The sequence below is a fragment of the Oncorhynchus mykiss genome, chromosome 6 (assembly GCF_013265735.2).
Source record: "Oncorhynchus mykiss isolate Arlee chromosome 6, USDA_OmykA_1.1, whole genome shotgun sequence".
In the NCBI taxonomy this organism is placed as follows: Eukaryota; Metazoa; Chordata; class Actinopteri; order Salmoniformes; family Salmonidae; genus Oncorhynchus; species Oncorhynchus mykiss.
The window spans coordinates 20,531,933-20,554,564 of NC_048570.1; the positions used below are offsets into that span (position 1 = coordinate 20,531,933).

General features: G+C 43.1%; 3 protein-coding genes across 5 annotated transcripts; 2 read left to right on the forward strand and 1 right to left on the reverse strand.

Moving 5' to 3' along the window:
- Positions 1-1,346: 1,346 nt before the first annotated feature.
- On the forward strand, positions 1,347-5,576 carry LOC110525429 (UDP-glucuronosyltransferase 2A2). The gene is given in 10 exon segments (XM_036980144.1): positions 1,347-1,365; positions 2,631-2,706; positions 2,708-3,073; positions 3,075-3,127; positions 3,130-3,258; positions 3,387-3,532; positions 3,870-3,999; positions 4,239-4,614; positions 4,771-4,874; positions 4,877-5,576. Coding segments are annotated over 10 exon segments (1,560 nt in total). The 3' UTR covers positions 5,038-5,576.
- A 247-nt stretch (positions 5,577-5,823) lies between these two features.
- zgc:152968 (EloA-BP1 and REX1_like domain-containing protein) lies at positions 5,824-19,374 on the reverse strand. 3 transcript variants are annotated; one of them, XM_021605520.2, is made up of 17 exons: positions 19,239-19,374; positions 12,550-12,650; positions 10,541-12,177; positions 10,360-10,458; positions 9,992-10,259; positions 9,525-9,730; positions 9,188-9,328; positions 8,951-9,065; positions 8,718-8,789; positions 8,433-8,576; positions 7,809-7,922; positions 7,665-7,738; positions 7,463-7,567; positions 7,189-7,304; positions 6,936-7,074; positions 6,618-6,738; positions 5,824-6,220 (listed from the first exon to the last, which is right to left on the reverse strand). In XM_021605520.2, exons 1-17 carry the CDS (start codon positions 19,286-19,288, stop codon positions 6,129-6,131), a joined length of 3,594 nt encoding a protein of 1,197 aa, XP_021461195.2. In that variant the 5' UTR covers positions 19,289-19,374; the 3' UTR covers positions 5,824-6,128. The 3 variants fall into 3 exon arrangements, with proteins under 3 accessions (XP_021461195.2, XP_021461196.2, XP_036835463.1); XM_021605521.2 differs by lacking the exon at positions 19,239-19,374 and adding an exon at positions 13,702-13,812; XM_036979568.1 differs by lacking the exon at positions 19,239-19,374 and adding an exon at positions 13,467-13,544.
- poli (polymerase (DNA directed) iota) lies at positions 13,058-22,417 on the forward strand. The gene is made up of 10 exons (XM_021605522.2): positions 13,058-13,342; positions 18,662-18,796; positions 18,916-19,080; positions 19,265-19,411; positions 19,657-19,893; positions 20,082-20,260; positions 20,375-20,466; positions 20,552-20,685; positions 20,938-21,146; positions 21,291-22,417. Exons 1-10 carry the CDS (start codon positions 13,258-13,260, stop codon positions 22,185-22,187), a joined length of 2,280 nt encoding a protein of 759 aa, XP_021461197.2. The 5' UTR covers positions 13,058-13,257; the 3' UTR covers positions 22,188-22,417.
- The last annotated feature ends 215 nt before the right edge of the window (positions 22,418-22,632 follow it).

The window sequence follows — 22,632 nt, forward strand, 5'->3', positions numbered from 1 at the left end:
GATGTGTGTTTTGTCCTATATTTATATTGTATATATATATATTTTTTAATCCCAGGCCCCCGTCCCCACTGGAGGCCTTTTGGTAGGCCGTCATTGTAAATAAGAATTTGTTCTTAACTGACTTGCCTAGTTAAATAAAGTTCAAATAAAAAATAAAGTAAGTGCCCATTGTTACCTCCACATATTTTCCTATTAAATACAAAGAAAATATCAGTGAAAACAGTCATGTAAATTAAAGTGTCACCGATTGGTGAACAAATGTAAACAAAAACAAAACAGTTTCCTCGTTTCACCCTTGCATTGGCCCTGATGTCATCAACTAAGAAGACGATTATACCCCAAGGTCACACATCTAGAGCCCTAATCACCTAGCCTGCTTAAACCAGCCTGAATGCTGAGATCACCATTGTTTAAAATTTAACCAGGCTACTAATCACCTATTGTCACTGTTTAAATCTGCCCCATGTCCTTTCCGTGCCAACAGGCTGCAACTACTGAGCTGAAGGGTAAACAGTGAGTTGGTGTAAGGCCTTTTCTCCACCACCATTAAACCTGCTAATGGTGTGTAAACGGAGCAATGTGCAGCTGCTGAACACAGGCATACAGCCCGTGGGAATGGACAGGTGACTGCTCTTAAAGGGATAGTTCCCCCAAATTACAACATTACATATTGGTTTCCTACCCTGTAAGCAGTCTTTGGACAATGTATGACAGCAATCCATGCTTTGGTTTAGTTTCCTTGGCACTGTTTACAAATGCTACAATTTTTGCATTTGTGACACAAATTCCCTTCAAGTCAGGGTACTGATATGAGCAAAGGACATCCAGCCAACTTGACACAACTGTGGGAAGCATTGGAGTCAACATGGGCCAGTGTTCTGAGGGTGTTCTGAGGGCAAAAGGGGGTGCAACTCAATATTAGGAAGGTGTTCCTAATGTTTCGTTCACTCAGTGTATATGGTAGAGAGAATGCACACATGATGCAATAAATCAATTTGTTGTTGCTCAGCAAACTATAGCACTCTTTTAAGGCCAAACAAATGTAAATTTTTCAACACAACACATAGGCCTTCAGTGTAGTCATATTGAATCATTGTCTTATTTACAGACATTTATGTACATTCTTGGCAGAAAACATCCAATCACAGTAGATGCTTCCCTGACAACATTTCAGCAGGATAATGTCAAACTCACTAGCTACTGAAAATCAAATCTGTATTCTGCTCATCTCCTCATCCAAGGATATTTGCCTGATTGACTATTCTCTCCCAAGTACAGTGGTAATGGTCTATTGAGAGCACATTTCCTTATCTACGTCTAACACACTGTCTGAATCTGTTATCACAATGGACCAGATCAGTGCAGGCAAGCCCTCTCTCCTGGCTGAGGTGCCATGAAAAATATTTTCTGGAGCTGGGTGCCAACCGATAGGCCCTGAGCTCTTTATCCCCTTAAACCAATTCACACTGCATGTTTAAATTTTTCATCCTCCCCCTCCTCCTTCCCCATCACTTCCTTTCCTCCCCCTTTTTCCCTCCTCTCCATTGCTCGGGTCTTCCCCAGCGAGGACAGGGAGAAGAGGGCAGCCCAATGAGGGATGGATGCAGGTTCAGGCTCATCGGCGGAATGGGGACCCCATTCTTGGCTGGACAGCACCCTCTCCTCTGGAGCACTTTCTTATAGGGCCCACCACTGACAATCCCACATTCTAATCAGATTATGCAAATGTAGACTTCAAAAAGCAACACACTGTAACCCAAACCCAGGCACTGAGAGAGAGAGAGAGAGAGAGAGAGAGAGAGAGAGAGAGAGAGAGAGAGAGAGAGAGAGAGAGAGAGAGAGAGAGAGAGAGGGGCCAGAGGGAGGGGCCAGAGGGAGGGAGTTGGGAGGGAAGTACCAGGGATGGTTAGAGAGAGAAACCATTTCGAGAATAACAACTTCCAATAAATCTTGTTCACATGTATATATAAAACACTACGCACTAAAAGCTCTACTGACCACATGTACTGTATACACCTACATCCTTCACAACAACAGTAGCCGAGGACCGTTATTTCCCAGAGAAAAACTTCCACAATACCACAGCTTTCTGAAGACTGGTATACACTGTCTATTCACCCAACCCTGACCCTGGGAAAACTCTGTGGCTCCACACTTAAACCAGCTGCCGAATTTACCTGACAACTATGCTTCTACATCTCACTTGCTAAACAGAGATAGGGGCCTATAAAATAAACTATACTGTCGTTAGCGAGGAAGTTTAGAAATATCTATTACCAAATGTAATAGTTTGTCACACGTAGTAGTAACACAAACATTTTGAATGAAGACTTCTATACACTTTTATATTTGTTTTACTTTGTTGACTTTCTCTGTGTGTTGACTATTTTCAGATTTACAATGTAGGCTTTTACCTTTCACCCCCAAAGTTACCGGTTTGCTCTTCTACCCGGTGGCATGAGATAAGATGAGTACCACTATGATTCAGAGTTCAAGTTCTTCAGTTAATGATTGCTTGACTTAAATGACTAGTTTAAAAAGGATTGATTATAGACCCTGTCTACACACTTACCATGAGGCTGGCAGGCAGAGCATACCGGCTTAAATAATCATACAGTTATATATCATAGGGTGCATAGACTGTGGAAACATATTAGTTTGGCACACTGAAGGCAGTCACTGGATCAACCTCAAGCCTGTATTGGAGACTAATAGACAGAGGCCACAATGTTACAGTGCTGGTAAACAGTGCTTCTCTGTACATAGACCCCACGGAATGCTCTCGCTTCAGCTACCAACCCTTCAATGGCTCAGTCTCTGTGGAGGATTGCCTTGAGGAGTTCATACATTTTTCCATGTACGAGATGGACCACCTGTACTACTGGCAGATCCACTGGAGACTTGATGAACTCATACAAAGACAAATTCAGCAAAACATGCAGATTGTGGATGGACTGTTAAAGTCAGAGAGCGTCATGGAGAGACTGAGAGAGGCCAAGTATGAACTTCTATTAGCTGATTCCATTTGGCCTGGCAGTAAGCTGGTGGTAGAGATGCTGGGACTTCCTCTGGTGTACACGTTTCTCTATCGCCCACACCAGGGAGAGGCTCTGTGGGCAGCTTCCGGCCTACCATTCTACGTCCCTAGTGCCATGGTAAAATGAACGGACAAAATTAATTTTGCTGAGACTGAGGAATTTCCTGTTCTATACGTCTTTTGGCGTGATATAGATGACTACTACAGTGATGCTATAGGTGAGCTGTTACAGTATCATTGGATGAGGTAGCCACATTTGATGATAACTACAGAATAACGTAGCATAGTGTATTTATTTATATTTAAATGTCAGTTCTAATGCAAATACCACTTAATTCTACTGATTTGTAGCCAACAACAACTTGTGCGATGATAGGAAACGCTGATCTCTGGCTGGTCCGTACATACTGGGACTTTGAGTACCCCCGACCTTTCCTCCCAAACTTCAAATTTGTTGGAGGAATCCACTGCAAGACCGCCAAGCTCTTACCAGAGGTAGGCTATGGCAAAAGCACACTTACCTTAAATCAGCATCACTACAAAACATATTAGGTATATCAACATCAATCTGTCCTCACAGATATCCGTTTGTCTTCTCCGCAGCATCCGTTGCATACACAATGTCATTCTAACTAAGCCTACAAAGTACATTATGGTCATGTTTTAGCCATGTCATGTCATAGTCATGTCAATGTCATTACGCTCTGGATAAGAGCGTCTGCTAAATTATTCAAATGTAAATGTTTGAAACAGAACAATACAAAGAGCTAGATATACAGTAGAGTTCTATTTATGGCTCTGTGGTGAAGTGAGAGGACTACTGTCCCATCAGGCCCTGGAGGAGTTTGTGCAGAGCTCTGGAGATCACGCCATTGTTGTGTTCACTCTGGGGTCCATGATCAGGAACATGACCACAGAGCAGGCGGATATGATCACCTCAGCCCTGGGACAGATACCACAGAGCAGGCGGATATGATCGCCTCAGCCCTGGGATAGATACCACAGAAGGTCAGAGAGAACCTTTAGACCTACAGTAGAACATTCCCTAAGCATATTTGTTCTATTACTGGTTCTTATTTACAGCAAACCAAGTAGACGTGTTGCATCTGTCTTGTGCAGCCTGTGTAACATACTTAAACAGTTCAATATAAAATATAATAAATTATAAATAATAACATATAAATATGTCCCTGTCATGGCCAGATTCTGTGGAGGCACAGTGAGGAGAAGCCTGAGACTCTGGCTCCCAACACCAGAGTGTACAACTGGATCCCACAGAACGACCTGCTGGGTAGCTATAGGTTTTTTATAACAAAGACAATAATTCATTATTATGCCTGTTTGGTATAGTGCATAAACTAATCTAAAACTAGAGCATTGATCACCCATGGTGGAACCAATGGAATCTATGAGGATATTTACAATGGGGTTCCCATGGTGGGTATTCCTATGTTTGCTGACCAGCCAGACAATATGATCCATATGAAGGCCAAGGGAGTTGCTGTCATCATGGACTTCAACTCCATGCAAACCTGGGACCTTGTGGATGGACTCAATGATGTGATCAATAACCCATCGTAAGTTGTCCTCATTTTCACAAACATTTATTTTGCTACAGAGTACAGAGTAAATGAGCAACTAGTTTGCTATCACATGAATACACATCTTTATTAAATATATTAAATAAATAGAAGGCCCTACGTATTCTAGGTCATCTGAGAATTGATCAACAGGTATAGGGAGAACGCCATGAGGCTGTCCAGAATCCATTATCACAGACCGCTCAGTCCTAAGGATGAGGCATTGTTCTGGCTGGAGTTCACTATGAGAAACAGAGGTTCCAGGCCCAACAGCTCACCTGGTACCAGTACCACAGCCTGGATGTGCTGGCTCTGCTTCTGGCTGTCCTGCTGCTCCTAACCCTCCTCTTCATCAAAACAGGCTTCTTCTGCATCAGGAGTTGCTGTTATGGAACCAAGTTTAAAAGCAAGGCAGAGTGACAGCTTCAGCCATATAAATACAATGGACATCTCTATTCACGTCAATTATGGCATAATGGGTGGACTGGAAGCCTTTGAGTGTGCACGTAAGAGCAGGAAATAAAAGCAGTAAGTAAAAACATCAACATGTGTTGTGATTTGTTAAATCAACTCAACTGACATTACAAAAAAATACATTCCATTGCATGAGCCACATCAGTTAGCCTCATTTGAATTAACATTCTATATTACCATGGAAATGATTGCATCGTAATACCAGGCAGCAATGGAGTGTATCAATGAGTTTAATCAGTCAAATTGCCAGGGTTAGAGGTCCCTTGCCCGTTCTATTCATTCAATTTATGGGTTCAGCACCAGGCAATATTATTTCAATACTGTTACTTGACTTTCTTCCTCATCAGGGAGAAGTGATAGCCACCAAACAGAATGTTTTGTCTCATATTGTACGTTCCATTTATTTTAGTTAACGTTTGCATTCATTGCCTGGTTGTAGAGGAAATTACAGGCTTTACACAAGTTGGACCTGTTCTTTCAAAATAATGGTGTTAAATAATTATTGAAATAGTTTATCCTCAGTGACACTGAGGTTTTATGTATCATCACATAACATCTGAAAGTGTTGAGGACTGTAGATAGACTGGGGAGGGGCCTGTTTCTTGCTCACATTGAGTTTATTGGATGTTGGACTTGACTCTAATCTCCTCAGGTGTCACACACCGCTATGAAAGCATAATGCTGCAATTTCCATCAACCATGATCATAATAACAATAATACCCCACAACAGATTTCTTTACTGTGCTTTTACTTTCAATATATATTATTCTTTCCCAGTGTTGAGTGCATCCCCAAATAATAACTACATTGGCATAAGAGACTGAGAAGCATAACATAATTGAACAAAGATTAAACAAAAATGAATTCCATCAAAAAACAAATGTACATAAAATATAATTTACCTCTCCAAGCCTACCCAGACCATTTGAAGAAATGAGCCAACAACACTTCCCCTTTATACAAATAAGTGACATTTTAACATACATCTCTGTGATTTCATGAATAACGAAGGTGGGCGATGCCAGTTTTATTCAGATCACCATCGTTTAGTTTTGCCATCTTCTTTGACCTTCCACAGCATGAGCTCCATACAGGCAGCAGCATCTTCTGCTGAGTCATGGCCACCCACTGGAAGAGACAGGAACAATGCCATACACACTGTTACTGCAAGACTAAAGTAGGCCTGGATATATCTTACATGTATCAGAAAGCCTTGGATCAGGAATGATTCTCGCATTAGTGGATACATGTTTTAGGCCTTTAGCCTCCTACGCAACACAAAATATTCTCGCGCAGAGTTTCCTTCACACCTGTAACGTTCCTTTTTATTAGTGTTCTAAGAACATTTTTTTAAATGTAGTGAATGGACAGAATTGGGATTGTGAAATATTTTTCATTAAGAACATTCATGCAACATGTCTCCCTGATTTCACCATGATCAGTTTGACGGTATAAAAAAAAACTTTAATGACACACAGTAGATGGACATCCTCCCCACTGTCAGACTTGTTTGTGTTTGACCCACCACTCTCCTGGATGATCCTCCTGAGGTAGTCTGCTGTCAGGTTGTGGAGGGTCATCTTATGAGGCAGGCCCAGGCGGTGGGGGAACGACACAGAGGTGTCCACCACGGTGCCATGGAGCAGCTGAGACAGGCAAGGTGACAAACTTTATGGGTCAGTTTCCCAGACACAGATTAGGCCTAGTCAGGACTAAAATAACATGCTCTAAGAGGATCGTAGTAATGTTGTTTTATTTGATGTATCGAAAAAAAGACTGATATTGACTTTCCATATCAGTGTCCATTCACTAATAAATAGTTAAATAATGCAGCACAACTCACCTTCAGTGCACAGAGGTCAGATTCCAAGCCGTAGCCGATCAGTATAGTCTCAGCACTGACAAAGCTCAGTAGAGTCTCCTGAACGTCTCGGATGGACGAACTTGTTCCTTTCACATCAGCTTCATTGATGCCTGAAAACCTGAGGAAAAGAGAGCAATAATGACTTCCATGCCATCCTTGTCAAAAATACTGGATTAAATAAAAGCAGTCTGTCAAGATTCAATATTAATTATGAAGTGTTATGTGGCCTTACCTGGTGTTGTAGTCAATGACGTCATTATCAGGTTTCACAAAGGTGTCATAGATGACCTGCAAACTGGAGTTGACAACAGTCACTCTGGCCAGCTCCAGACCTTGAGTGGTATAGCACTGAAGAAAAATAAATGTATTAGTCATACAATAAACTTCACCAGATCACTAGTGTGGCAGTGTGGACATTGATATTCAAAACACACTGACCCAACCTTAATTGGCATGTCATGCAAAATGTTGCCTATGAATTCCATAATGTGACTGTTGAATCTCACCATTTCACAGTCGACTGAGAACACACCCGGGCATCCCTTGTCAGAGGCAGGCCTTGGAAGGGTACTGACAAAGCCATCCAGGCTAACTGCATCATGGACATGCAGCTGAGGGGGGAGACATATGTGAGCAATACAAGATGTTCCCTGACATCTTTGAAGGGTCTTAAGGAAAATAAGTGTGATGCACCAGTCATCTTCTTACTTTGAAGACTTGGCATCCAGGGCACCCAGCCACACCTTCACAGCAGCTGTAGCGTGTTTCCACTCCACCTGGAACTGTACAGTAATAGCAAGTTATTAAATATCTGTATTCAGACATTTAGAACATACCATAACGTCCTCTCACCCTTCTTCTCAACTCCTTTCCCATAGTGGTAGTTGCACTCCTCCTTGCGAGTGTGCTTTCCCACTTGGTTCACAGAATAAGTGGCCCCACACCGACAACAAATCCTCTTCAAAGCTTTTCCCCCAGAAACAAACAAAAACACAAGTTGCCAATTCAGGAGTTAAACAGAGCCCTGAAAGCAAAGACATTATAAAGCTGGAGTATGCCCTCTTCTGGAATGGGGAATGATGAAAAGAACATGAAGAACAGGTCCATGTTGACTACAATACCCAAGGTAGACCAGTCCAAGGGAAATGACTCATACCACAGGCCTAAAATTAAAATATGAACCGTTGAAGCCAGTTCCACTGCTTTCTTTCATTGTTCCCCTCTAATCAGGGACTAATTCAGAACTGGGACACCAGGTGGGTGCAATTAATTATCAGCAACAGAGAAACAGTACTCTCAGTACCTCCAGGGTTGGATTTGAATACCCCTGGCCTATTGATGTATTTTACATGCTTGGCTTGCTACAGGCAATACATGCTTATGACCAAATGTCACATTCCAAGAGGTACATTTTTACATTTGGTCATTACTCAGCAATATAGACCTGAACAATGCAGTGCGTCATACTGTACTCACGATCAGTGATTCCCTTTTTATAGTCTTCACGGTACAATATGGCACTGCCAGATTTCTCTGGGTGCTGAAGAGGATAGTTATTCTCCGTCAATATCTCCTCTGACAGAATGTGCTCCTTCAAACTGTCATACAATGCAACATCTCCTTCAGCAGAAAATGAAAAGGAAAGCTAAATGAGTCATGGAAGTGTCAGAAAGGCAGTCAAGATTTTGATATGACGCATAGCATAACTTAGAAAAAAATCTTATCCTTTAATGAAAATGTGTGTTGAGGAATGCATGATACCATTTCCCCAAAGTGCTTTTTCATTGAGTGGAATATTTCCTTTGGACAACTGGACATTAGTTTCATTTCCAGCTGCAAATGAACAGACAAGAAACAATTCAACTTGAGTTGCGAAGCCCAAAATGTCCTTTGTTTACATCTGTCCCACCACAACATATTTAACAATATAATACTATTGCAAGTAATCAAAAAGCAATTTAGAATACATTCACTCAGTTGCTGTAGATTCCCACCTTTGACAGAGACGGAGCTCTGGTTCTTCAGCCTCTTCAGTGCATTCACTGCAACACTCAGATACTTGAGTTTGTTGATGCTGCGATCATACACAGTCTTCTCCTCAGCAAGAGCCTAAAGTATAAATCACACTGTCACAGCTTCCAACATAAAACAATAGGTCATGGCAACATGTATGACAATTCCCATTTAATATAATCATGGCTAGTAGAAATGTTGACTGCCCTGGGTCAAACCTTTTCAAAAGCATCTTGTACAGTGACGGACGTTTTGAGGAATTCCTCTACAAACAGGTTTACATAGCGCTGCCGTACGTCATGTGGGACTTTGGCGCTGACCTCAGGACGCATCTTGGCCTTACGTTTGGTAGGAATGGGCTGGGAGGACAAAAGCAAAGTAATGATTTTTTACTTGAGAAACAAAACAAATGACCTTGCCATGCACAGTTTTTTTAGAAAAGATATGTGTGCAAGCGCTAATGAAAATAATCTGCTCAGTAATGTGCTACTGTGTCAATACAAAGAAAACCACTAAAGCCATTTCATTCCACCTCTACATTATGTTGGTACTCACCTTAGCAGGGATATAGGCAGTAGGCTGAGGTTGTACAGGAACAGGTGTAACTGGAGTATGGACTGGGGTATGGACCGGGGTATGGACCGGGGTGACTGGAGAATTAGCTGGAGTGATGGGCAGAGTGTAGCTTCCTTCTGGGAGGATGAAGTGCAGGTTGTTGCCCACCTGGATGGCTGTTCCCACAGGTATGACATTCACACATGCTAGCAGGGAAAATATATAACCAATAACTTAGTATCATGTACAGATGGAAATAAGATGCATATAATATAGATGAAATATTCTGATGCATAACAGACGAAATATGTACAATAGGATATACATGCCAACTGACTGGAGGAGTGCATTTTCACCTCAACATCACCCTGTTGTACTTTAGCATTTACAACGTCAAATTGCAGTGGTTGGTACATTCCTCACACATACAAAAGTATAGTTTACACATTAAAGATATGGACTCTTACAGTTTTGCATAGTAGTTTGGTGAGTTGGCTGGTGAATGAGGTATTGAACTGGATGGTGGGTGGCCTGATGACTGGCCTGATGAGCAGGAGAAGGCAGCATCACCATTTTTCTCTGTGAGTTGGAGATGAACGCCTGGCCTCCTTTCAGAGCAGCGGACAAAACGGAGGCCCTCTGCTGCAGCTGCTGGATCTTAGAGGGGTTGGACAACTGGGGGGCTCCTCCACGGAAAGGAACGATCACCTGGGCTTTGCTTTTGCCCACCGGTGGCTGTAGGACAGGAAGGTAGTCAATTACAATAAGTAAAGTTTCATGAATCACAGTTAATAAAGTTATTCATATGCTTTAGTTGTAGCCTTCAATAGTGTACCTCAGTATATCTGGACACATGGGCCACCCTCTTCCTGGGTCCTGGCAACGGTTTGGGTTTCACTGCTAACCCTGGTGTCTCCACATCCACAGCGCCTACCTAAAACACACAATGACAACATTTTCCTATCTCCATTGAACTGTACAATTAGCCCACCCAATGTCTGTTTGCATGCACTTACAGGTGTACAAGCCTGGTCTGTCGATCCCTCTTCACCCTTGTTGGCTTCCTCCATGAAGATACGATAGCATTCCTCCATTGTGTCACTATCAGATAACTCTGAATACTCAAGCTCCTCAGAATTTGAATCAATAACAATGTGTTCATTCATTGCTTCCACAGTAGGCTGCTCTAAAGGAGCAGATTGTAATTCTACTCCATTAGTCCCTGACGCAGTTGGCCCATATGACAGCTGGCATTGGGTGAAACCCACAGTAGTGGCCTCTTGCTCTACAAAGTTTGCTCCCGGAACTGGACTAGACAGGGAGAAATCAAGCGCTGACGTTTGGCCTGGTATTTTCTGCAGACATGGCACTGATGATACACTTTGTACAGGTGACCAGTAACTCTGAGCAGAGCTCTGTGCTACTGGCTGCTCACTTCTCTGGGTCTCAATGGGGAGTTTATGGGGGGAGTAGACAGAGGGAGGGACTAAAACATTATGAGGTAGTGAAGATACATGTCCATATGAGACTTCATTGGGTTGAAGATGGTTACTGTTCTCAACACAGTTGTAGGCAAGCTCACGTTCAAGCAATCCAGGCTCTGCCATCAGTAAGTTGACATCAGTCTTAACTGGCTCATTATGGTGGTGTGTCTGTAAGGATGATAGACTCATTTTGAGAGTCACAGGTTCTGGGACACAGTTGCTTTCCGCAGTGACTTCAGCCTCTTGGTAACAAACTATTCTCTCACTTTCACTCCTCAGGTTTTCCAAGCATTTGGACAAGTCATCGAATACACTCTCAGCACTGGGTTCACCATCATTTCCCCGACTAGCGGAAACACTAGATAGGCCATAAGTGTTGAGGTTATCATCTTTCACAATCTCAGACACTGCAGGTGGGGATAGGACTTCGACTACTTCAGGACCAGGAGTGGACACAGGAAGTGGAATACTAAGTGGAGCATGAGCCACAGTAGGAACAAAAACAGGGTGGACTTCCTCTTTGATTTCCTGTGATTGGTTTGTGTTGATCTTACAGGGCTTCTGAGCCCGACACCTCTTTCTATCGCTCTCCAGAGGTGGAATATCAATGATGAGGACCCCTTCTTCTTCAGAGTCATCAACTAGCTTGTTACTACTAGCTGGTGAGGCAGTGAACTCTTGAGAAGGTGGCTTAGTTTGGTCCTCCTTACAAACATTCTCTCTAGTCCTCTTCACACCTTGCCCACTTCTCACTTTCTGCTCATTACCTGGTTTGTACTCAGAACAACCACTAGATCGCAAAGAAGCTGAGAAGTTGGACAAGGGGTCGTATTCCAAATCAGTCCTGGGTTTGGAGTTGTCAACCACATACTTCTTCCGGGCAGGAGAATAGACTGTAGTTGACTGCCTGTGTTTAGACTTGACACTATTTCCATTCAGATCTTTACCTGGGGTTTCAGATTTGACAATCAAGACTTTCTTGGACCCTGTTCTTTCACTGTCCACCTGCACAGTTTGGTAACGAGATAATCTCCTTTGCTCCTTCTCAACCTCATTCTTAACAGTCTCAATTTCTTTGTTGATCCTCTCCAACTCCAAAAGGCAAGGGTCTTTGGCTTCATTGACCTGTGGGACTCCATTAATGGAAGTGGAATGAGTTTTCCAAACACCTGTTCATGGAGAAAAAGTAAATAGAAATCTGATGTCATTAAGAAGATCAAACGACGTAAATTACTACACTTACATGCCATACTATTTTTCCAAAGTGAAAAAAATAAAATAAAATGCAGCCACCTCGCATAATTCCTTACAACATGGTCAGGGCAGGTTGATGCGCTGCAATTAGGTTATAGGCAGATTTGAAAATAAGTAATCCGGTTTCAAATTGATGGGCTACTGCCCATTTCCACTTGAGGATGTAATGTGGCAATTAACAAGTATGCCTTTTTGGAAAACTATGGCAAAACTAAAGGCAAGCTGAAGAAAAAAAAAAATACTTCGGGGAATTTGTATTAAATTAATTACAATAAAACCAGACTGACCTGCTGCTGTTACCGGTGACCCATACAGGGTGTTGTCAAACATTCCTCGCTCGTCTTTGTCATGCTTGTACAGACAGTGGGGCCGCTTACAGTGGTCACGTCTGAAAAATGGACAGTCTATTTCAGCGAAGAACCCAATGGAAGACAACATCGACTACTTATAATGTATCTGTACTCCGGCTATATTTAATAACATTTATTCACGCGTGGGCGCTTTCCATCAATTGTCCACTCACAACACTATGCACCTGTCATGACGTCAGTGTTACGTGAGTTTTATAGCATCAGTCTTGGCGCGGGACATTCTGTCAAAAAAATTATAGTGGACTGCCATGCGCAATCATTTAAATTAATGATGATGATGATCATGATCATGTGAAATAAGTTCGCTTTGGTAAAGAGTCAAGCTAGCACATTTGAAATTAATTGACAGGGAATCCACCTGAAATTGATAAAACTTTCCCCAGGCCTAAAATACAAATATGCCTAGTGGCTGGTACCACCAAGTGGCTATGTCTGTCTGCTACTCTGGAAGTACTTCAGAACTGTAGGTGGTGCAAATGCGCTTGTTGCTGCTCAAGCCATCGAACCCAGAATCAGAAGAAGACATCCAAGAGACGTTCGTGTGTTGCGTGAAAAATCGAAACAACACTCAAACATATTCATATTAGATGTTTGAGTACATCAGAATGTTCTTGTTGTTTAGAAATGGACGTGGGTGTTGAGGACATTGATGAGGATGAAACTGACTGGAACAGCATTTGCTCGGACTTTGTTCAACCCCCCCATGTTGGTAAGAAAACAACACAAATGACACCAAATGACGGAAGCATATTCCTTTGCTTACATTGCATGTTAAGTGTAGTGAATAATAAGTGTGTAATGCTATACTCCGTGTGTAAACAGTGTTTGCCTACCCTTTTCGGTTACTGTACCACTCCTTGGTCATGACTCTGTTCCATTGCATTAATGTTACACAATAGTCATTGGACGAAGGCGTGTTGTGTAGGGGAAAGTTTTGTTAAGAGCCCTGATTCTCGGTTTGAACATTAACATGCATCGCTTGCACTACGGTTTTGGAAGCATAACGGACCTTATTTCATATCAGCGAGAAATAATTTTCAAAAAACAAAAGGTTAAATTAATACACACCTTGTTAGTGTTCCCACACGGCAATATATCCATGTTACAGCGCTTGTTTACGGAAGACGAGACTATCTAGCATGCTCTGAACACCTGTGTGTAAGTGTAACTCGGGATATGTAGCGGAAGTGTAGTTTCCTCGTATGGGGGCACCCATAGCTATATGGATCTGTGCAAAACCGCTACAGTAAGTGTATGTTTTCTGTGTGAATAATTGTTTCTCGCTGATGAAAGACAAGGGCATATGCTTCGAAAGCCATATTGCAATACATTATTTACGTTTCTAAACGTTAAAACACAACGTCAATATTGTAATTCACATGAGGCAGTCGTGGGTGAAGCTAATGGCTGAGAACAATAGGGAGAAGGCAGACTGTCGCCTAGAGTTTGAGAGCTACTGTACCACCAACTGAATGTTGCTCTGCCCAGACTACCCTAGTCCAGTGGTTCCCAACCTTTTTCCTTACTGTACCACCAACTGAATGTTGCTTTGCCCAGACTACCCTAGTCCAGTGGTTCCCAACCTTTTTCAGTTACTGTACCACCAACTGAATGTTGATCTGGCTAGAGTACCCTAGTCCAGTGGTTCCCAACCTTTTTCCTTACTGTACCACCAACTGAATGTTGCTCTGCCCAGACTACCCTAGTCCAGTGGTTCCCAACCTTTTTCAGCTACTGTACCACCAACTGAATGTTGCTCTGCCCAGACTACCCTAGTCCAGTGGTTCCCAACCTTTTCCCTTACTGTACCACCAACTGAATGTTGCTCTGCCCAGACTACCCTAGTCCAGTGGTTCCCAACCTTTTTCCTTACTGTACCACCAACTGAATGTTGCTCTGCCCAGACTACCCTAGTCCAGTGGTTCCCAACCTTTTTCCTTACTGTACCACCAACTGAATGTTGCTCTGCCCAGACTACCCTAGTCCAGTGGTTCCCAACCTTTTTCCTTACTGTACCACCAACTGAATGTTGCTCTGCCCAGACTACCCTAGTCCAGTGGTTCCCAACCTTTTTCCTTACTGTACCACCAACTGAATGTTGCTCTTCCCAGACTACCCTAGTCCAGTGGTTCCCAACCTTTTTCCTTACTGTACCACCAACTGAATGTTGCTCTGCCCAGACTACCCTAGTCCAGTGGTTCCCAACCTTTTTCAGCTACTGTACCACCAACTGAATGTTGCTCTGCCCAGACTACCCTAGTCCAGTGGTTCCCAACCTTTTTCCTTACTGTACCACCAACTGAATGTTGCTCTGCCCAGACTACCCTAGTCCAGTGGTTCCCAACCTTTTTCAGTTACTGTACCACCAACTGAATGTTGATCTGGCTAGAGTACCCTAGTCCAGTGGTTCCCAACCTTTTTCAGCTACTGTACCACCAACTGAATGTTGCTCTGCCCAGACTACCCTAGTCCAGTGGTTCCCAACCTTTTTCAGCTACTGTACCACCAACTGAATGTTGCTCTGCCCAGACTACCCTAGTCCAGTGGTTCCCAACCGTTTTCCTTACTGTACCACCAACTGAATGTTGCTCTGCCCAGACTACCCTAGTCCAGTGGTTCCCAACCTTTTTCCTTACTGTACCACCAACTGAATGTTGCTCTGCCCAGACTAGCCTAGTCCAGTGGTTCCCAACCTTTTTCAGCTACTGTACCACCAACTGAATGTTGCTCTGCCCAGACTACCCTAGTCCAGTGGTTCCCAACCTTTTTCCTTACTGTACCACCAACTGAATGTTGCTCTGCCCAGACTACCCTAGTCCAGTGGTTCCCAACCTTTTTCAGCTACTGTACCACCAACTGAATGTTGCTCTGCCCAGACTACCCTAGTCCAGTGGTTCCCAACCGTTTTCCTTACTGTACCACCAACTGAATGTTGCTCTGCCCAGACTACCCTAGTCCAGTGGTTCCCAACCTTTTTCCTTACTGTACAACCAACTGAATGTTGCTCTGCCCAGACTACCCTAGTCCAGTGGTTCCCAACCGTTTTCCTTACTGTACCACCAACTGAATGTTGCTCTGCCCAGACTACCCTAGTCCAGTGGTTCCCAACCGTTTTCCTTACTGTACCACCAACTGAATGTTGCTCTGCCCAGACTACCCTAGTCCAGTGGTTCCCAACCTTTTTCCTTACTGTACCACCAACTGAATGTTGCTCTGCCCAGACTAGCCTAGTCCAGTGGTTCCCAACCTTTTTCAGCTACTGTACCACCAACTGAATGTTGCTCTGCCCAGACTACCCTAGTCCAGTGGTTCCCAACCTTTTTCCTTACTGTACCACCAACTGAATGTTGCTCTGCCCAGACTACCCTAGTCCAGTGGTTCCCAACCTTTTTCAGCTACTGTACCACCAACTGAATGTTGCTCTGCCCAGACTACCCTAGTCCAGTGGTTCCCAACCGTTTTCCTTACTGTACCACCAACTGAATGTTGCTCTGCCCAGACTACCCTAGTCCAGTGGTTCCCAACCTTTTTCCTTACTGTACAACCAACTGAATGTTGCTCTGCCCAGACTACCCTAGTCCAGTGGTTCCCAACCGTTTTCCTTACTGTACCACCAACTGAATGTTGCTCTGCCCAGACTACCCTAGTCCAGTGGTTCCCAACCGTTTTCCTTACTGTACCACCAACTGAATGTTGCTCTGCCCAGACTACCCTAGTCCAGTGGTTCCCAACCTTTTTCCTTACTGTACCACCAACTGAATGTTGCTCTGCCCAGACTACCCTAGTCCAGTGGTTCCCAACCGTTTTCCTTACTGTACCACCAACTGAATGTTGCTCTGCCCAGACTACCCTAGTCCAGTGGTTCCCAACCTTTTTCCTTACTGTACCACCAACTGAATGTTGATCTGGCTAGAGTACCCTAGTCCAGTGGTTCCCAACCTTTTTCCTTACTGTACAACCAACTGAATGTTGATCTGGCTAGAGTACCCTAGTCCAGTGGTTCTAGAAATATAAAGCCCTTTACTTTCATATCACATAAAAAATAATTTCACACCTACTGTCACTGTTTTAACCAGTTGCAGCCAAAAGTATTTTTCAGTGACAACACGTTTCTGGAGGCCTTCTTCCGTTACACACAGGTTTTCAGAGCATGCGAGAGAGCAAATTAGCACAGGTGGTCCCTTTGTCTTCTGTCTGTCTTCCATAAACACACGTTTAGCCCCTCCAGACCCCCTTATAGTAAAAATATATTACCTTTAAATGTGCCATGAACACAACCAGTTGGGATGTTTTCATCTGATTGTCAAACAAATCACTTCACAAAGCAGTTTACCTTCGTACGTTCATCTAAAATGATTCCAGGATGCGAACAGTGCACTGTGCACCCGCCAACGCTCCTTCACTCATGCGAGTGGTTGACACTATCTTACCGGAGAAAGCATCCAAGCAAGGGAAACAGTGCCCCTCTGTCTTACTAAATGTATCTGATGCTGTCTGGCCCAAACAAAATGTATTATATGCCATACTCTTTTTGGCCAGACAGCATCAGATACATGTGCTACACATACGTTGTTCTTAACTGACTTGCCTAGTTAAATAAAGGTTCAATTAAAAAAAAAAATTAATGTCCTCTGCCTCAATGATGATGTCAGTATTATCATCAGCACCTGTCTTTCTTCTAAAGAAGTGTGTATTGTATCCCCATAGAGTCTAAGGACCCGAGGCTGGGTTTCTACTAAACTAACCTGGTAATTTTATGTATAGAGCACATCAGTGTGTCTAATTGGTATATTGTAATTACTTCGCCACCATGGTCTATTTATTGCCTACCGCCCTTTTCTTACCTCATTTGCACAGACTGTATATAGATTTTCTTCAACTGTATTAATGACTGTATGTTTGTTTATTCCATGTGTAACTCTGTGAGGTTGTATGTGTCGAACTGCTTTGCTTTATTCTTGGCCAGGTCGCAGTTGTAAATGAGAACTTGTTCTCAACTTGCCTACTTGGCTAAATAAAGGTAAAATAAATGTAACAAATTCTAACAAAACAGAATTATGTTTTTCTTCCAGGCTTTCATCCATTTTCTGCAATGTTGCAAACTAGCATACAGAACAACTCTCTGCAAAATGTGACCTTCCCTGTCTAAAAACAGTGGCAAACATTACACGTAGCACCAATGGGCATGGGGAGAGAGGGTTCTTGAACCGTAAAGTCCTATCAAAAATCTTGCCGCTGGGAGCCATTAAACCATTCAAACTGTTTTTGCAAGAAAAAATGATCCAGACCTCCAAAGGAGGTGTGACAGTGATGCGATATTGGAGGTATGGCAAAGCGAGATGACTACTACTAAGCTAACATATGGAATTGTTTTAAGATGGTCATAGCAAGGATATTTTAGCTATTTTATTTTAGGACCCTTGTAGGTATATAAATAAGGACCCCTATAGGTATACAATAAAACAAAATTATACATTTTTGTTATGCCTCAAGTGGAGCATGGGGGCCTCAAGTGGAGTATTATTATTATTATTATTATTATTATTATTATAATATATTTTATATGCTCAACTCATGAGGCCCCTTGATGATGTGAGGCCTGAGGCAATTGCCTCTTCTGCCAAATGGTAAGTCCGCTAGCGCCTCTAAAGATGTGTATCAATTTAACCTTTTGTTTTTTCTCCCTGATATGAAAGATGAGGTTCTTATGCTTCCAAAACTGTACCGCAAGCAGTGCGTGTTAATGCTCAGACATGGCATCTGGGCTCTTATCAAAACTTCCCCATACAGAAGACGCATTCGTCCAATGACTTATGTGTAATGTAATAGAACTGGGAGTCGTGATCAAGGGCTAGGAGTACCCCTGAAGTACCCCCTCATGTGCATTTTACCAGTAGGTCTATGGTCTCATGAGTCTTCTCAAGTACCCCCTGTGGATAGGCCGAGGACCCCTGGTTAGGAACCACTGGTGTAGTAGCTCTTTCACCTGTAATTGTTCTCACTATGAAACTGCCCTTCTCTCTTTCAGTGATCCATGGGGGCAAATATTGCAGTAAGGTACCTGCACCACCAGTACAGAGAGTCATCCTGCATTTTGACCTGGACTGTTTCTATGCCCAGGTTGAAATGATCCGCAACCCAGCACTGCGGAAGGTGCCTTTAGGTGATTTATTTTACATACTATTTCTATTTTGTCTCCTATTCTTTGTGTCTAAGTATTGTTTCTCAACATGTTAACGGAAGCACTGGTTGCATAACAACTTCCCTCTGGACTCCTTGTAGGTATTCAGCAAAAGTACATCATTGTCACCTGTAACTACGTGGCCAGGGACCTTGGTGTGACAAAGCTGATGTTAGTGACGGATGCCAAAGAGAAGTGTCCTCAGCTCGTGCTGGTCAAGGGAGAGGACCTGACGCACTACAGAGAGACATCTTACAAAGTCACAGGTAATCAACTCAGTAACTCTTGAAAGGAGTTAACCACCACAAACAGCTAGAACTGTGATGATCTCACAAACATCAGATAAATAATTTTTATAGCCACAGTGTTACGCTCTAATGAATTCTACCTTACTATCAGTTTTTTGTTATGGAAAAACTCTCACCTGTCTCTGTGCTTTCCTCCATTTAGAGTTGCTGATGTCGTTCTGTCCATTAGTAGAACGACTAGGGTTTGATGAGAACTTCATGGACATCACAGAGATGGTGGAGAAGAGGATGGAACAGACCCCAGAGTCTGCTCACTATTCATACGAAGGCCACGTTTACAATCTTGACAGTGAGTAGCATAAGATCTAGCAGCATTCAGACGGGGGACTTATGAAACCAAGATATGGGTTGTGAAACAACCTGTGAAGCTAAATGTATAAACATTTGCATTGCACTTTCAGTTTCCTACATTTAGAGCCACTGTGGGTTTGGATTCTTAACCTTAGCCTTTAGTTATTAGAAATTCCATGTCTACATACTAGCAATCAGGTTGAGATGATGTGAATTGTGTATGTTTTTGTTTTGTCTACTCAGCCTCGGATGCCAAAGTCATGGTACACCCTAGACTAGCGGTAGGCTCACATATCGCAGCTGAACTGAGAGCAGAGATCCACAGCAAGCTGGGCCTCACTGGCTGTGCGGGCATTGCTACCAGTAAGCTGCTGGCCAAACTGGTGGCGGGTGTCTTCAAGCCAAATCAACAAACCACACTTTTGCCAGAGAGTGTGAAAGACATTATGGGCAGTCTAAATGGTTTACGTAAAGTACCAGGTATAGATTTGCGCTTTATTCCTAATTTGACACTCAGCAAGTTATCCAAGTCACTACATGAAGTAGAGTATAGTGGTAGATTATCCAACCTGTTGTTGATCCATGTAGCCCTAGTCGTAATCACCTCTGTATCTGTTGTCATGCCATTCAGTGCTTTACCTTTCTTTACCCATTATGGCCCATTTCAGGAGTAGGCCACCAGACTGCTAAGAGGCTTCAGGCCCTGGGATTGGTTTGTGTGCAGGACCTGCAGCTCTTCCCATTGGCTGACCTGGTGAGGGAGTTTGGAGTTTCCACTGCTCAGCATCTCCAGAACCTGGCTTTGGGCATTGATGACACTCCAGTCACCCCCACTGGTGCTCCACAGGTGTGAGATGATAACTGATCAATACAATAATCAATTTTCAGCTAATACTGTTACAGTGCACATATTGATATGTCTTTCTGTATTTTTTTCTCCCTGTCTTCATAACATACCAAGTCTCTTAGCAATGAAGACTCCTTCAAGAAAATGTCCTCAACCAATGAAGTTTGCCAGAAGGTTAAAGATTTGTTGAGTAGCATTTTAGACAGGTAAGCATAAGGTTTGAATTGCAAGGTGCAGAAATTCCAAGTAGTGTTTCTGCTCTTAAGTTTAACTAAGCTGTCTTGGTTTTAGGATGCATAAAGATGGCAGGCAGCCTTTGACCCTTCGACTGACCATCAGGCGTTACTCTGCAACCAACAAGTGGTTCAGCCGGGAGAGCAGGCAGTGTCCCATCCCCAACCACATTGGGCAAAAGATAACCTCTGGTACCTGTTAAATAATTCTCACACATATGGAGTATATTTTGTCTGCAAGTCATTAGGAATTGAAACGGCCAATGTACTGCCAATGGCTTTAGCAAATATACAGTAGCTATTGTTTAGTACCTACTGTACTGTGTATCTACATTTTAACTGTACATTAATTTCTAAGTATGGATTTCACAGATCTTGAATGGTAGATCAGTTACTGTGCATTTAGCAGCTAACACTACTTAAATCTGCTGTGTTATTTGTCAGGCAACTGTGATGCCTTGGCCCAGCTGGTCACCATGGCCATGAAGCTCTTCCACAAGATGGTGGACACCAACACAGCCTTCCACCTCACCCTCCTCAATGTGTGCTTCAGTAACCTGCAGGCCAAGTGTGCTGCTGTCAGCAAGGGATCCATCGCCTCCTTCTTCACACACAGATCTCCTGAGAAAACACAGGCCTCCTCTCGGTGCCAGGTAAGAAGACCTGTGGATGTCACCCATTAGAAGTAAACTAGTATCTCTGTCTCAGGCTTTACCCTGCCATGTGTACTCCTTATGTGTCATCTTTAGAATTCTGAAAATGTGCATCCTTTCTCTGTCTCTCTTCTTCCCCTCTAGGAGGATCTGTCTCAAAGTGTGCTTGGTAACCTCCGTGGACAGGCTGGATCTGATGTTGAAGGTAAGACAGAGGAGTTGACTGGTCAGGATGCATCACACTGGATACCAGACATACCTAGCAACCTTAAGATCAAGCCTTACACACAGTCAACGATGCATAGCCCTGAGGCCTCCCAGCAGCGGCCTATAGTGCGTGAGTGCTGTAAAGGTGGAACAGTAGATGATAAAATTACCAACAGTCCTGGGATGACAGATGTTCATCCATTGCCCCCCAACATTGACCCTGAGGTGTTCAGACTCCTGCCTGAGGACATCCAGAAGGAACTGTTATCAGCTGCCTACCCAGAGACCACCCATGGCCTCCACAGCCATGGCACTCAGTCCGTCAGACCCACAGTATCTGATCCAGCAGACAGAGTCCACTCATTTCACCACAACCATTCAGAACAGCCTGCCTCTTCCTCTCAGCCTGCTGCATGCAAACTTAATGACTCATTTCACAGCACTCCCATAGACCTAAGAGAAACTGTGAAGGGCTTTGACAGACAGCCCAATGCACCGACAACCAACAACCAACAAGAACACACAGTCTCCTCCCTGCACTATTCACTCACAGACCTCTTGGAGGAGGGAAACTCCTCTACAGGCCTCGTGTCACAGAGGCAGTCAGCTGACTGTGGTTTCCCAGGAAGTGTGGACCCCAAGGTGTTCTCAGAACTACCTCCAGAGGTTCAGAGAGAGCTACTGTCTGAGTGGAGACAACAGATACCTGTCCTTAAGATTTCCTCCTCTTTGAAAAAACAGGGCAAAAGCCCCCTGGCCAGAGAGAAGAAGGCTCCAGCTAAAAGCAGTCAGGCTAATAAATTATTGAACTATTTCAAACCCAGCTCAGGTTAGAATGTGTCCGTTATATCAAAGTGATTAAGATGTGGTGATTAAGAATTTGGACAAATATTAAAATCATTCTCTTATTTTTAGGATGTTCAGCAAGTGAGATTCATACAGTTATTTTAGTCAATGCAAATATAAGGAATTGAATGTTAAAATATAAAAAATTTCAAACTGTGTTTTACATTTGTAAACATGGTAATGTTCCAAGAAATATGTAAATAAAGATCATTTCCTTATTTTATTGTACAGTTTTAAATTGATAAACATTGTAATTAGTTTGCATTGCATGTGATGTTTAAGCTATAGCCTTAAAACGTAGATGATTATGCTCCCAGGTGCACAATTCTGTGTCATATGGTTAATATGCAGTTTATCTAGTGTAGACCTTCTATAAAAATTATTTACATACAGTGGATGACACAATACATGTTCCCCCCACAAGTTGTCTTCA